Source organism: Coffea arabica, chromosome 5e, assembly GCF_036785885.1.
Source record: "Coffea arabica cultivar ET-39 chromosome 5e, Coffea Arabica ET-39 HiFi, whole genome shotgun sequence".
Taxonomy (NCBI): domain Eukaryota; kingdom Viridiplantae; phylum Streptophyta; class Magnoliopsida; order Gentianales; family Rubiaceae; genus Coffea; species Coffea arabica.
In genome coordinates, this window is record NC_092318.1 from 50860882 (window position 1) to 50875296 (window position 14415).

Genomic DNA, 14415 nt, shown 5'->3' on the forward strand with positions numbered 1-14415 from the left:
GGGGGAGGGGGAGGCCATTCTGCTGTGCATTTCGGAAACTGGAAATTTGTTAACTCAAGCAGAACTTCCCGATTTCCGGCTTGATTTTAATGCTGAAGGTGTTAACAATTTTTTATGCTGATTTTGATGGTAGATCAAGGGCTTGGGAGTATGGTCACGAGGAAAAATTAAAAATAGTAGGAATATGTCGTCTGGTACGAAGAATGCCAAATGATCCCAGATCATGATACAACGTACGTGATATGACAGGCTAACCATAACAACCAAGTAAAAGCTTTTCTAATTATTGCTGCTGTCTTATGATTTTGCTACAAGGAGTTTTAGAATTTTATCTGCGATTGCATACCATAAACCATGAGAAGAGGTTAATGCGTGGCATAGGTTTCTTGCCTCAGAAGAGAAAGTTTCATGTAGCTTATGGAGTTGTAATAAGTTTTTTTAACCGTGGAAGACAACAATTGAACCTCACAAATTGTTATGATCATGATTCCAAAGAAACTATTAGCTTTTCTTTTCCCTCTCTCAAAAGATTTTCTAGGCTTCTGAAGGTCCATTCCCTATATTCTTGCTAATTACAATTTTGTGACCAAAAAAAAGAAAAAAGAAAAATTCATGACACTAGAGGAATACTATGTATAAAAAGAAAAAAACAATTGAGCCACAAAAACGTTTTATTTGATTTTTTTTTTCAATTTGACATTGCTTCATTACTCACCTTGAAATTCATATCTACCACGTCTAGTTATAAAAAAACAGCTTGTAGCTGTGATAAGCGTTTTTCCATTTTGTTCTACTACATACGTGAGAAATGTGAACTAATATTATGAAGTGAGCCATTCAAGAAAAGGAATACGTGCCAGAAATTACTAGATGGAATAAATAATGAAAGAGGAGTTGCTAATTCAAATGATTATACTCTTCTAAACCACCTACTAAAACCCAAAATTCTAGCCAAGTAAGCTAACAAATAAGGGATTGTTTGATTTAACTTCGTGAGAGAGAGAATAATATCTATAGCGAGTAGAATGGAAGAGGGGTCAGTGCGGTTAGGGTCTGGTACTATTCGCTCTAATTGTTCATTATTATATTAGGGTAAAAGTGATGTATATGAATAAAATATTTGACATATTCAGTATAACATTATAATGTATTTGTACATAAAAAATTTAAATATACATATATAACGACCGAAACGAATCCGCACAAAACACAATTGGAGTGAGTTCTTGTCTAGTAGAATGGATTCACCATAAGTAACAAAATTCTGCACAACAATTCCTTTAAGAATCAAAACCAGTTTTATTCTCTATATGCTAAAATCACAATGAGTATCATTCCCTCGCCATTGTTTCAAGAAACTCTCAGAATTCGCATAATCATTTCTTCAACAGAAACTACTCAGATTTCGATCAGTAAAAGATTTAAATGATGATTATTGGTACCTTTATTCCATTCTTGACAGTTGCAAACTTCAAATCCCCAACCCAAAACCCCAAGGTAAAACAGGCCAAAGGCAACTCTTCAAGTGGAGTTTAGCTGGATTTAGGTTACTACTAACTGAAAACATACAATCAAGGGAAAATACTTCATTCCTTATGTCATGCATTTCAAGGCAACAATCTCGTGTTTAAGAACGAAAGTCCCCCTCAAAATAAAATCAACAAAGAAAACATGAGAGAGAAAAAGACCGAAAAGGCCTTATGCCTTGCGTATAGGGGTACTTAACCCTGAGTTGTTGAACTTGAATGGGTATGTCAACACCGGAAGTCTACATCCTTTGATGATCAACTCAAAATGTTAGCTCTTGCATGCACAGTGTATCATTTATGGAGGGCAAGAAATTCTGAGTGGATATCTCAAAACTCTTAGTCTGCTGTACAAATTATATCTAATATCATTACTAAGGTTTGAGGAGTGGCTGGGACTTGGACAAGTGTGGCTAGACCCAAGACTAAGTGGGACTTGGTGATGGAATGGAGGATTTCCCATGAATGCTTTGATAGTGTTTAGCTCATGTACTGTATAATTGTAGTCTCTTGTAGTTAGCTATGGAGGTATACTTTTGCATCTATTCAGGCTTCTTTGCCTAAGCTGTACAAACTTAAATGCTCTATCAATAAAATTCATCTCTTTTGCTCCAAAAAAAAAGTAAAAAAAGGACCTAAAATGTTGAAAAGGATGCACAATTGAACATCGGATATGACTTGAAACGTGGGATTGTAAGAGTAATAGTACGAGAATTGCTTGGAGTTTCCACTATATTAGATATTACAGCTTCGAGCTAAATAGGCTGAGCATAGTTCTTAACCACAAAATTTCATCATTTCTTCAGGACTTTTGGCAATAACTTCATAGACTCAACATAGCTATAGATATTGAGTTGTTGAGTAATAGAATTTTCGTTCTCTTCTTAAAAAGACAAAAAGGACACTGTGATTCAGGTCTAGATTATAATGACGTACAGCAAAAACCAAAGAAAATGACACTCCTGCTAATTTGAACTTAGAATGGAAGATTGTTAAACAGGGAGACAAGTAGAAGAACTGGATTTCATCTTCCATTCATTTTTTTTTTTTTTGCAAACTTCTGATCTGCACCATCAAACATGCATACAACAGAAGCACTTGATATATTTGCAAATGTATTCTTTTTTTTTAAGAAAAACATAAACCTACGTACAGTGTGCACGTTAATTATATTAATAGTTAGCCCTATCATAATTAATGGCAAGCACAGGATAGTGCAGAATCATAGAAGAGACAAGGCTGACAAAAGGAAAAGATTTAATTTTAGAAAACCACCAAAAAGAAAAGAGTGTGGGAATTAAAGGAACAAAATAAAACATGGAAGCGTTGCATGAGTGCCTATTCGTGTTTGCCTGGGAAAGAGGTAAAACAAGAAGCAGCCTAAATTCTTGTTAATTTGAATGTAAATGCTGATAGCGCTTTAATTTGTTGGTTATTCTAGTATACAACCCTGCCTTACTCCCAAGTCCAACGAGCTAGTATGCAAATTAGGGTTTTGTAATGAGGCAATGAATCCCAGATTTTCAAGAAAGAAATCAGATTAGCCTAACTAGTTCGAACCTCATTCATTTTTGGGCTCTTTCACACAATAATCCAGAGAAATTCTGCTCAAAATAGTTGCATTACCAAGCAGTATAAGACATAATACTGGAATAAAAGTATATGTGACACTTAAACACATTAATTATGTAGATAAAGATCTGGGAATATAGTACTAGCCCATCTCTATATTATCACAAGAAAATAGCATACTCAATCTCTTAAAGCAGCAAAACTTATATGAATTTACTTTACCACATATAGCAATCAAGAAGACTGCATCTGAAAATTGGAGCTTTCATTGTTTGGCTTCATGGGAATACTTTTCCTCTTCTTCTTCTTCTTGTACGGGATACCACGAGCCTTAGCTTGGGAATCTCTTACCTCGCGAAGATAAACACGAATGGCACCACTAGCAAAAGGGTTTTTATCAGGTAAACCACCATTTTCTTCGTAGGCAGCTCTGAGGCGTCCAATGAGTGCATCAAGGCTTCCCCAAGCTTGCCTGAGTGGACAAGTGCACGGCCCTGCTGGCTCAGGATGGCCGAAAAACACGCAACCTTGCAAGTGCACCTTAGTCTTCCCAAACTGGTCGAGATATCTCAGAAAATCTAACACATGGTTGAAGCTGCACTGCGACAACGGAACTGGAGGCCTCTGATTCCTCAAATACTGGCCAAAAGTGTTCCAATCGCGACGTTTTTGAGACTCGTACCTGCTCAATTGGCCTTGAGCTGGTTGCTGCTGTTGATCAGGATGATCATGAGTTGCTGGTACTTGTACCGCTGAAGCTGATGATCTTGATGATGATGATGATGATCCTTCTCCTAATTCTATAATTCCTTGGTGACCATGGCTACTAGACATCATGTTTGATGCACAAATTTTTTTTTTTTTTTTGGGGAATTAAGGAGCTTAATTTGAGAAGGTTTTGTGTATGGGAAAGACTAAAGAGAGAAATGCAAGTGGAGTTAGATGCAGATCAAATCATGGGACTACTGAGGAGACATGGTATGGGACCAAGGAAAGTGCTTTAGCTCTTCTTTTTCTTCCTACATCGCATTATTTTCTTCCTTTAATGGTACTATTAGTATTAAGAATGATTTTTTATATTTTCCATTATTTTTATAATTGTACTGGCATCATCAGAGCAATCATTGTCAGGCATATTAGCAAAATTTGGCACTATGATTTGAACCCTTAGTGACTAGGTGGCCACCGCACGTAACTCAAGTTAGTAGATTAGATTTAGAGCTTGCCATGGTTAATTCTAGATGGTTAACTATACTACAAGTGGTGATTGAGATCGTGTCACAAAATCAAAAGTACATAATTATTCGTTAGTGCAAATGTTTAAAGTGGTGAAAACAGTGGTCATCTTGTTAATTAACTAAGATTTTAAGGTTCAGTCATCGAGTAATTCAATTTCCAACTGGCTTCCTATTAGTTTTTAATTGCTGGAGTAGTGATTATAGTTGTGATATAAGATTTGGTTCGATTGAAAATCCAAGACCTCCATTAGTAGGTCGAAACGTGAAAAATGAAAAGTTTTTTTTTTTTTTTTTCTGTTTTGGAGGTCAGTAGCTAGTTACATTATTAGAAAGAGAATTGTAAGATTGACATGGGAGTATTGCCCGCACGAAATAGTATGGAAAAGTATCTAGAACCTTTAACAAGTTGAGAAAATGGAATAAGTTTTTCTTCTATTGTTCAATTTACAAAATGAAATTCTCCGTTCTTCTCAAATGATGCACGGAAAATGAAAGAAGGAAAAAAGACTAAACAGGCAATAATTGTAATATAGCTGTGACTGCTTTTGTTGTATTTTAGAGATCACAGATAATAGTTGTTTAGATGGAACAAACGATTGATAATATTTATAGTAAACCTTGTGATAAGTAAGATGAACAGTAGCTGGAATAAGAAGATTTTCATGAACAAGGTTTGATGATTTCACTGAAGATTTGTCCTACTTGGAAGGTTGAGCTTAAAAATGTTAGTATTCTTTAGAAGTGTCAGCTTGGTTAGATTATTATATACTTTTGCAGACACTCACATCTATACATATATATATATATATATATATATATATATATATATATATATATATATACATAAAACTTTCATCAGTGATTTGGCATTGGCGTCCTTCGCATTTTCTTTTTGGGTGTGTTTTGGCCAGCAGACGGGGAAAGAAAAGGGGTCTAAAACACTTTCTTGAATGTCACTCTTGTTTTTAACCATTTTAGTTAAAACCCTTTTGGAATTTGACGCTATGGGTTAAATGGTAGGCATATTTCATAATCTTAGCTGATTTGGTTGACTCTCAAAGATTTTGCACTATATAATAAGGAGATCCCACTCTATAAAAATCACTAAGCTAAACAAACATCATTAGCACCCCCTATCACAGTATAACACATAAAAGTAACAAGCCAAATTGCTGCCACTTGTTTAAACAAGGATCGATCCCAGTCTTAAAAGTGACTAGTAGGACTGTTACCCTAGCAATTTTTCCTATGTATCAATTGTCAACATAGTCGTTGCCATCACCAAACGACTGGTGATAATGCTAAGAGATAATGTAATCCAATGGTACGTACCGTTGTTAGTGACGTTTTTGTTGTTGCTTGACGGCTTTCTGCTTTCTGATTAGTTTGCTTTTTGGAGTTTCTGCCTGGAAAGGAACACATAAGATTTGAAATTTCTTGCGTACCCTTACTAGCTGTCCCCTGAATTCAAGCTAATTGCTTGTCAATTCCATTTTGGGTGCATGCATGCATTTGTATAATGACCCTTCGCAGTAACTCATAGGGTCCATTTTCTTTTCCCCATTTTTTTCTTGAAGAAGAAAAATAAAAATCCCTCCCTTGCTCATCTTATTTTTCTCTTGGATCAATTGGCAATTTCTAAAATAGCAAGATTAGAACAAATCTGAGATGTGAATGTGATACTGCAGATTCGAGTTATAAAATTGAACTTCTTTCCTCAAACAGGATTAGTACTTTCCGTTTCACAAGGTAATATTTAAAACAAAAGCATTTAGCAATTTGCTTCAGTTATGAACAGGTCACTAGCTCATGAACCACCTCAGTCAATTAGTAAACTTTTCTTGATGCACGTGTACCAGACTCAATAGTATGATATTTGAGAAGTTTGAGTTTTGTATGAATTCGCCTACCCACCCACTACGTACGTACGAGTGAATAATTAATTGGTAAAGCTGATCTACCCAAAATTTCATTACAATTACGTTGTCAACAAATTCAGCACAATTGAAAAAACAAGTCTTAATGTGAATCATATGTCAATACAATATGAAAAACAATGGTATAAAATATTACCTCGCACCTCAAAACCTATCATGTACACAAAATGAAGCCACTAGGTCTTTGGTCGTGTGGGAGGTCAAGGGTTCAACCCTTCTTCGATTGAATCTCTACTCACATCAAGTCCTCCGCTCCCCTTAGATTATGCTAGATTAGGTTATAAGAATCCTATCGTTGCGACAAAAAAAAAATGTACACAAAATGATCAGATTCACAATTTTTCTGTAGAGTACAATCTTTGCTCTCTAACAAGTTCAAACTTATATGCATCAGCGCTTCAACTTAGGTCCTTATTCCATGTTTTTTTGTATATCTTCAAAATTTCCGTCTGATGCTATACACCACCATTTGCCAGTTACTACTGTATCTGTACACTAATAGGCAAGATGTGAAAAGAAAGCTTCCTTGTCTAGCTTTCTTAACAACCACCCAAATGCGGAAAAGATTAAGAGTTAAGGAGCTTCAATCAACTTAACCACTGGTGCCTTAATTAATTAGAGAATCAGTGAATACTGAAAAAGTGTGCTAATTTGTTGATGTCCACTTCAAAGATCCACTGGCTACGGACTGTTTGAGACTTGTTCATTTTGCTGATTTTGGTAATTACTTCCTCCTTTTGAACCGCATAAACATGTTACTACTATTGTGTATTTTCTGGACTACTCTTTCACACATTCTCTCAATATATTTATATATGTAGCGATCACCACTGAATACTGATTCTACCGTCTTTTTTATGTATCATACCCTCGTCTTAAATTTTCTGTTGAATTGTAGAATAAGTGGTTTTAATTTTAGATTATCATCATCATCATTGAGAGATATCAATTGATAGAATATTTTCGATAGAATTCTCCTTTATTTTGATCTAAAATTAGGGGTTCAAAATCTCATCAACTTTACAAAAATGCTTACCTATTATGTCTAACTCTAAAGCACCCTAACTACAGCCATGGCAAAATGCAGATGCCCTAACCCAAAAAAAAAGGGGAGAGAGAGAGAGAGAGAGAGAGAGAGAGAGAGAGAGAGAGAGGTGGTTGAAACTTGAAAGCAAACTGATGCTTCACAAATGAGAAAACAAGGATCTGTCACTGCCAGACACGTTAACATTTGGAAGCATTCATATTCTCAACTATATCATCCCAAGTATCAATTGTCGAAAATCATCCGGTCATCACACGTAGATCAACAGTAAAAGAAACTAGTAGAACGGAAATATGAAAGAGTAAATTATCTGAGGTTCCAGGTTTCACCGTTGAATGAATTTTGGTAATTACTATATATTAGTTCATCTTTATCGTGTGTTAGTTTCCTATTTGATGATTACTAGATCTCAAGATTTTAACAAAGCACTAATAAACCAAGGAAGTCTTTGGCCAAATTTGACAAACTTTTAATTTGCATTAGAACTGGGAAAAGTAAAGGTTCACTTAATCGGTCTAAGAGGACAATTAACATTCTAAAACTTGGTGGAGAGAAACTAAAGGGTGAAAAACTTAAAGTCTTTTCCTAGTGGTATTCAAAATGGGGCTAAATTTCACTTTGATCCCTTAAATTATAGATGCATTCCTATTTTGGTTCTTAAATTTGATTTTTGGATACTTTATCCTCAAAAGTATGAAATTCATCCACTTTAATTCTTAAACTTTCAACTTTTGATACTTTACTCTCTCTCTCTCTCTTTTTTTTTCAAGGGATCAAATTGGTGAAAAAAAAGGGAGTGTCGGGTTGTTGTAACTGGGCTTTGGGCCGGGCATCCCTCTCGCATGTTTAAATACGAGCTTTGACCACTCATCACATCCTCGTAAACTGTTTGAAGGATCATAGATACTTTACTCTCTAAAATTAGGGGGAGTACCCGCGCATCACGCAGGCGTTTGGTGCTTGTGGTTAAAGAAGATTTTTCATTGGACAAATAATAGTATATTTTGGAAAGAAATAGTCATCAAATATGACAAAATTAATAATAGTACATTCTAATTGTAGCACACACTTGTACACTTCACTTTATTAATGCTTTTACAATTTTATTATTCCCAAAAGATCTCTACAAATGTCAATTGAAAATCGCTCGAGAGAAGACATAAGTTGTTTCAAACGAAGGAATACCCTCCAATGGCTAGTTATAGCAATGTGTTAATTGTACAACATGTTAATATGTTTTTGTGTTTATTGCACAACAGAAACAACACTTCAATTAAATGTGTCTATAACACCATTTCACTAATTACATCAACACATAAGCTTATATGACTTGTACTCGATGTAAAAACGGTTGCAAAATAATTCCATATTCCAAAAACACCCAAATGTCTCCAGAAAACAAAGCTTTAAATGTACCAAAATGAGGGCATTTTGGTAAATATATCTAAATACATGTTGCCCTCAGTTGTACCAAAAGTTTTAAAAAACTACACAACGTTCCACATTCTCAAAAAGCACATATCCATATGGTTGAACTTCAAATCCTCTTTAACCACAACTCATTTTATATAGTATAAGGATATGAAATTCATCCTATGGATTTATCATAATTGACGGAATAGTAAACAAGTGATGATCAAAGTTTAAAAACTAAAGTGTGATAGATTTTGTACTTTAAAAGATAAGGTGTCCAAATTTGAAATTTAATAACTAAAGTAGAAGTGCATCTATGGTTTAAAGATCCAAAGTAAAATTTAGCCTTCAACATAGTAATTTTTAATTCGTTATTGCCTATGTTAGTTATGCAATTAAATAAGTAAAATACATTGTTAACCCTTTTCTACATGAGTAAGAGAGATAGTTATACATGCTAGCGTGAGTTTTTGCAGTTTGTTCGATGTGTACAATGAAAAATGAAGGACGAAAATCACATAATTTAGCATCTTTAAAATGGTTTACACATCTTATGAACATGTTTCATATATGAGCTTTACGCACATATGCAAAAGTACATAAACCATGTGTTGAATTTTCCCATTTTTTCTTTTTTCTTTTATTTTCTTTTTTTGGCAAGATATAAGCCATAAGGAATTAATAGCATATACAACATTGTGGTCTTCATTATGCTTACTTTGAAACAGTTGGGGTTAAGGAACATGTTTCAAACTTTTCATCACATCACACCACGCTATCACAAATAGTTTTGGACGAGGTGAATTCCGAGTAACTTCTAGATTACCAGCAAAAGCACCTGGGAGGATCTTTGGTAAAGAACCACAATCACGAAACGAATCATACTTTATTTTGCTTTAACCTGAGTAGTCAACCTGATTTGATCTCAAGTCCACATCTTTTCTTTCAAGTTTTTGGTTCACTTCACTTAAACAATATTTCGCTATTGATCAACAGAAACCGCCGAAGAAGACAAACCTTCAACTAAGTATGAAGTTTTGCCATCTTTATTTGTTAAGATGAAAGACTATCTCATGGGAATTACTAGGAAAATGGAGGGGAAGAAATCCAACTGTAACAGACATCGGCTGAACTTTTACCAGGAAAACTTGGTACGATTGCAAGCAAGGGCCAAGGGGTTGTAAACCCCTAACTTTGCACCTAAAAGGACCTTAAATTATGGCCCTCTTAGCTAGTGGCCAACTCAGCTTAGAGTGTCACTCTGTTTGTGTGTCAATGACAATAGTACTTCCTAGTACTTTTTTTCTTTCTTTCTTTTTTTTTTTTTTTGGGGGTAAAAACTAAAAACCTCGAATGGGATGCCAGTCATTATTTCATTAATATTTTAAAACAAATTAAATTGGAGGGGGACTGTAGGCTAATCTCCCTTACAAAAAGCGAATGCGGCTTGCTAGTACTTGTCCCATGTTTTTTTTTTTTCCCAAAGCGTGGCAACTTAAAAAGCAGAAGTAGTAGGATTTATTTTCATAATAATTATAAAGAAAATATGTCAAATTTTTTGCTAAAATTAAATTATCGAATTCAAAACAAATATTCAATAGCACGTTGATCAGTTAATTTAATTAATTCGATGGGTAAATTTTCATGCAATTCGGTAAACATAATATAAATTTCATCGCGTTGCTAGATCATCTATATAATTCGGCAAAGAATGAACTAATAGTGGGATTTTCTAATAAACTTGTAGAATCCATTTGTGAAAGACAACTCGGCTACTAGAAGGGGTTTAAAATCCCTATTTGAATTTTAGGTGTCTGTACATTCAATTTACTCTACGGATAGAGGAATACGCAGAGTTCAACATAATAAAATAAGAAATTGAAAGATTTCATTGAAATTGAACTCCCATCGAAAATTCATAGGGTAAAAAAAAAAAAAAAAAATCTCGGTAAAACCTATAGGTCAACAATCAAAATTTCAATAACGGACGGGACCAATAACAGTTGTCAATGAAAGTTTTTGAATGGAAGGGAATACAGCGCATTGAGGATGAACACGCTTGTTTCTTTGCCCAAATATGGTCATGAAAATTGGCATGTTGACGATTTCTAATCCGCCTAATACTTTATATGAAGCCCAATAATGAGATTATCAATTAGTCCCAATGACTACAAGTGCTTGTTCACTAAAGGCCCTTGAGGTCCATGAGGAACGAGTGAGCCAAGTCCAAGCAAAACTGAGAGAAGTCTGATTTTTTAATATTCAATCGATTTTGTTCTAAGATGCAACACAATATTATCTTATAATACAGAATTTGTACCTTGTAACCCATCACTATTTAAAAAAGAGATTTGTCGAGTTTTTTTATATGAAAATAGGAAACAAAAGAGCACAACCTCTTTTTTTTTTTTGGGTTTAACAAACCAATATCTTAAGAACTGAAAACCAGATTAATTCCAGATCAAGCTTCTTCTTTTTTTTTTTCGATTTAGCATATCAATGATCAATCACTATTTTAAAGAGGAAACCGGAGATAATGAAATAATGTATATTGTAATGGGAAACAACGAATGGAGCCTTGACAAATTGCTACGGAAGGTTTGATTCAACCACAAGATTTCAAGGCAGATCAACCCTTGTATATCCCTTGCCAAAAACAGAAATATCTAGCATTAGCTGCAACTGCAATTTGGTTGAAGACAACCACCCTATTTATTTCCACTTCAATCGCTTTTTGATAAAGCATTAATTAGCAAAACATATTCCTTTGATTACTGTACAAATGCCTCCCAAAATTAGTAAGTACGGAGCCATCAAGAAACTGGACCTGTATCGATACAAGGTATTCATTTCGGTTTAATCATCCAAGAAATCAGACTTAGCAAATCAAAAATTTTTCACAACAGGCCTTCGACTCCTACATAATACATGTACTAGTTGAGAACACCATTATTAATAATTGCAGAGGGCAATTAACATTTTTTTTTCTGTTCTTATTCCTTTGTTAATGGGACATGCATAACACTAACCCCAATTACAATATAAAACCACGAAAACCTACAGCAACTCCCCCTGTTGGCTTTTCTTTAAAAAGCGACAAAGTTAACTTATTCAGAGTGAATATTTAACGTATGCAGTAGAAGTGTTCACGTCTCTGATGAAAGTCCCAAGCACTGGCACGAGCAAACACTTCTTAGTATCTTCCTTGTAAATAAACCCTTTACATCTGCAATCCTTGCTGCACTTATCTCTGCAAGCTTCAACTTTAATCGGACCTTCACCATCACCGGTAGATTCCCTATTCAAGAAATGCTCCGCCGCAGCAATCTTGTAATAATCCACCTTAGCCTTGGCCGGACACGGCTTCAGTTTTGGTGGTTGACAATCTTCGCTCCACCCCAGAAGACCATTTGGACTAGGACACGCCACACACATTCCCATTTGGCACAAACCGAAGGAACCACATTTTGATGGCAACCCGCATTCTCTAACGTAGTAACTCGAGAAAAATGCAAATGTCTCTGACCATCTCAGATACGGGACTTTATCAAAATAAGTAAACACTTTCACGTTGCCATCAGATTGAAGCCTCAAGAATGAGAGTGTTGCATTATAATTCACCTTTCGGAGAATTACTGTGTTAGCAGAACCAACAGGGAATGACTGAAGCAGCCGCCGCCCGCTCGGCGTTGGACTTGGAGTTGGTGGTGATTTTGAATCCTCAAATGTTTGAAGCAGCAGCTCCCAGCCTGCAGATTTAGGGTCTTCATCTATGGGGGTTGTATTAAATCTTACAGAACTATATGCGCTTCCTTGCCAGCCATTATAGTTAACAAGCTGGCCAGAGTTGTTTAAATACAAGCTGAACCCTGAATTATCAAGCACAAGGCTATACTTTCCATCCCTTCCATCAGCTTCAGAAGTACGGCTAACAAGCCGGCCATTTTTCTTGACAGACATGCCGACCAGTAATGTATCGACTGGATGATCAAAGCTTTGCCAAATGAACTTTCCCCTTTTATCATACAGCACAAGGTTGCCATTGGGCAACAGTTTAATGCCCGTGACGCCCTTGTTAGCAGTATTGGTCTGCCACGCGACAGTGCCATCAACGTCCGCGAGGACTAAGTTTCCATCGCGGCCGAAGGAAAGAGTGGCATTTTCTTTAACGGGGTGGTTGCGGTTGGCATCCCAAACCCAGCGCATTAGGTCTTCGTCGCGTGGGAGGCCGGCACGCATGCCCAAGATGAATTCCCCTGGGGTGGTGTTGTAGAAACATAGACTGAATGGGAATGCAAAGAAGTCGTTGGAAATAACACGATACCCTGCATCGTATTCGGTTATGTAATCTCCGAATTCACCTTCGTTTATGATCTTGAAGGTTGCATTAGCTGGCACTTGAGCTACAGTGCTAGCAGTGAAGAAGTAAAGAATGAGAAGACTGCTTAAGCAGACTGAAAATGAAAAGCTCCAAGAAGTCATTTTGGGATTCTTTTTGTGTATATAATGCCAATGGAGAGGAAAAGAAAAGGATTGAGATTTGTGGGACAAAAGTAGTCCCATGTTTTGGTATTTATAGTTCTTCTCCAAGAAGTTTCAACTTTATCGGAACCTATTGGCGCGTTGAAAAGTCAAATTGAAGGATAAGATTTGAATAGTCAATGTTGACAACTGCCAAGCGCAAGCCAGATCACTTAGTTCTATTATACATCCTCTACAGTTGTTGTCCGTAGACTCTGTACCTCCAAAGTGTGTAGAACGACGAAATTTCTTCCGCAGCCCTAGTCAACATAGATACGGGGAACTAAAATCTGAGTATTTAATTAGTGTTCAATCTAACCTTGGTCTCTTTCTAGCTGAATAGCTTGCCCCTTTGGCAATTAAATAGGGTGGGATTGTACATTTTGTCAACTAATTAAATATGGCCCAAAAAACTAAGTAAGCTCGTCCTTATTAGCTCAACAAGTTTCTAGAGATGTTGATTAAGAGTAGGGCTGTAATCGAGTCGAGTCGAGCTCGAGTATCGCGATACTCGAGCTCGACTCGACATACAGATAGGGTGCTCGAGCGAGTAGTATTATTGAATCTCAAGCTCGAGCTCGAAGCTTGCTCGCAATACTCGAGCTCGACTCGTATGGGCTCGAGTCCATTCGAGTCTTATCGAGCTCGAGTTATTAAATTTCATTTTTTTGATAATTTTTGAGCGAAAAGACATTATTACCCTTTTAAAATTTTTATATGATTTGAAACATTTCGTAAATTCGATAATTCTTTTGGGTATAAGGGTAATTTTATAATAATAATATATTAAATAATTAAAATTAAAATATTAAATAATTAAAATTAAAAATATTAAATAATTAAAATTAAAATACTCGATAAGGCTCGTCGAGCCTTCGAGCATCACTTCTGGATGCTCGAACTCGACTCGATAACCTTATCGAGCTGCTCGAAACTCGACTCGAACTCGGTTTGACCGAGTTCGAGTCAAGCTCTTGACCGAGCTGCTCGCGAGCTTACATCCCTAATTAAGAGCATACATATATATTTAATTACGACCTTCTCTCTTCAAATCTTATGATCTCAGGGGTTGCAATGTAAATAAAAATCTAGACGTGCATGAGAGAAAATTCAATTCTCATAATGTCGAGTTCTCTTGACATCCTATTGCATTAAGGTCTCTT

At 35.8% G+C, this 14415-nt stretch overlaps 2 protein-coding genes and 1 non-coding gene across 3 annotated transcripts; all 3 read right to left on the reverse strand.

The window, feature by feature from the left end:
- Window positions 1-3128: 3128 nt before the first annotated feature.
- Window positions 3129-4140, reverse strand: LOC113688387 (protein LIGHT-DEPENDENT SHORT HYPOCOTYLS 10). Its single transcript, XM_027206196.2, has one exon. The coding sequence runs from the start codon at window positions 3933-3935 to the stop codon at window positions 3333-3335; it is 603 nt and encodes a 200-aa protein (XP_027061997.1). The 5' UTR covers window positions 3936-4140; the 3' UTR covers window positions 3129-3332.
- A 3947-nt stretch (window positions 4141-8087) lies between these two features.
- Window positions 8088-8197, reverse strand: LOC113688664 (small nucleolar RNA Z279/snoR105/snoR108). Its single transcript, XR_003448029.1, has one exon. It is a non-coding gene; the product is annotated as a small nucleolar RNA Z279/snoR105/snoR108 (small nucleolar RNA).
- A 3409-nt stretch (window positions 8198-11606) lies between these two features.
- Window positions 11607-13266, reverse strand: LOC113743386 (EP1-like glycoprotein 2). The gene has a single exon (XM_027271372.2). It carries the CDS (start codon window positions 13211-13213, stop codon window positions 11843-11845), a length of 1371 nt encoding a protein of 456 aa, XP_027127173.1. The 5' UTR covers window positions 13214-13266; the 3' UTR covers window positions 11607-11842.
- Between the last annotated feature and the right edge of the window lie 1149 nt (window positions 13267-14415).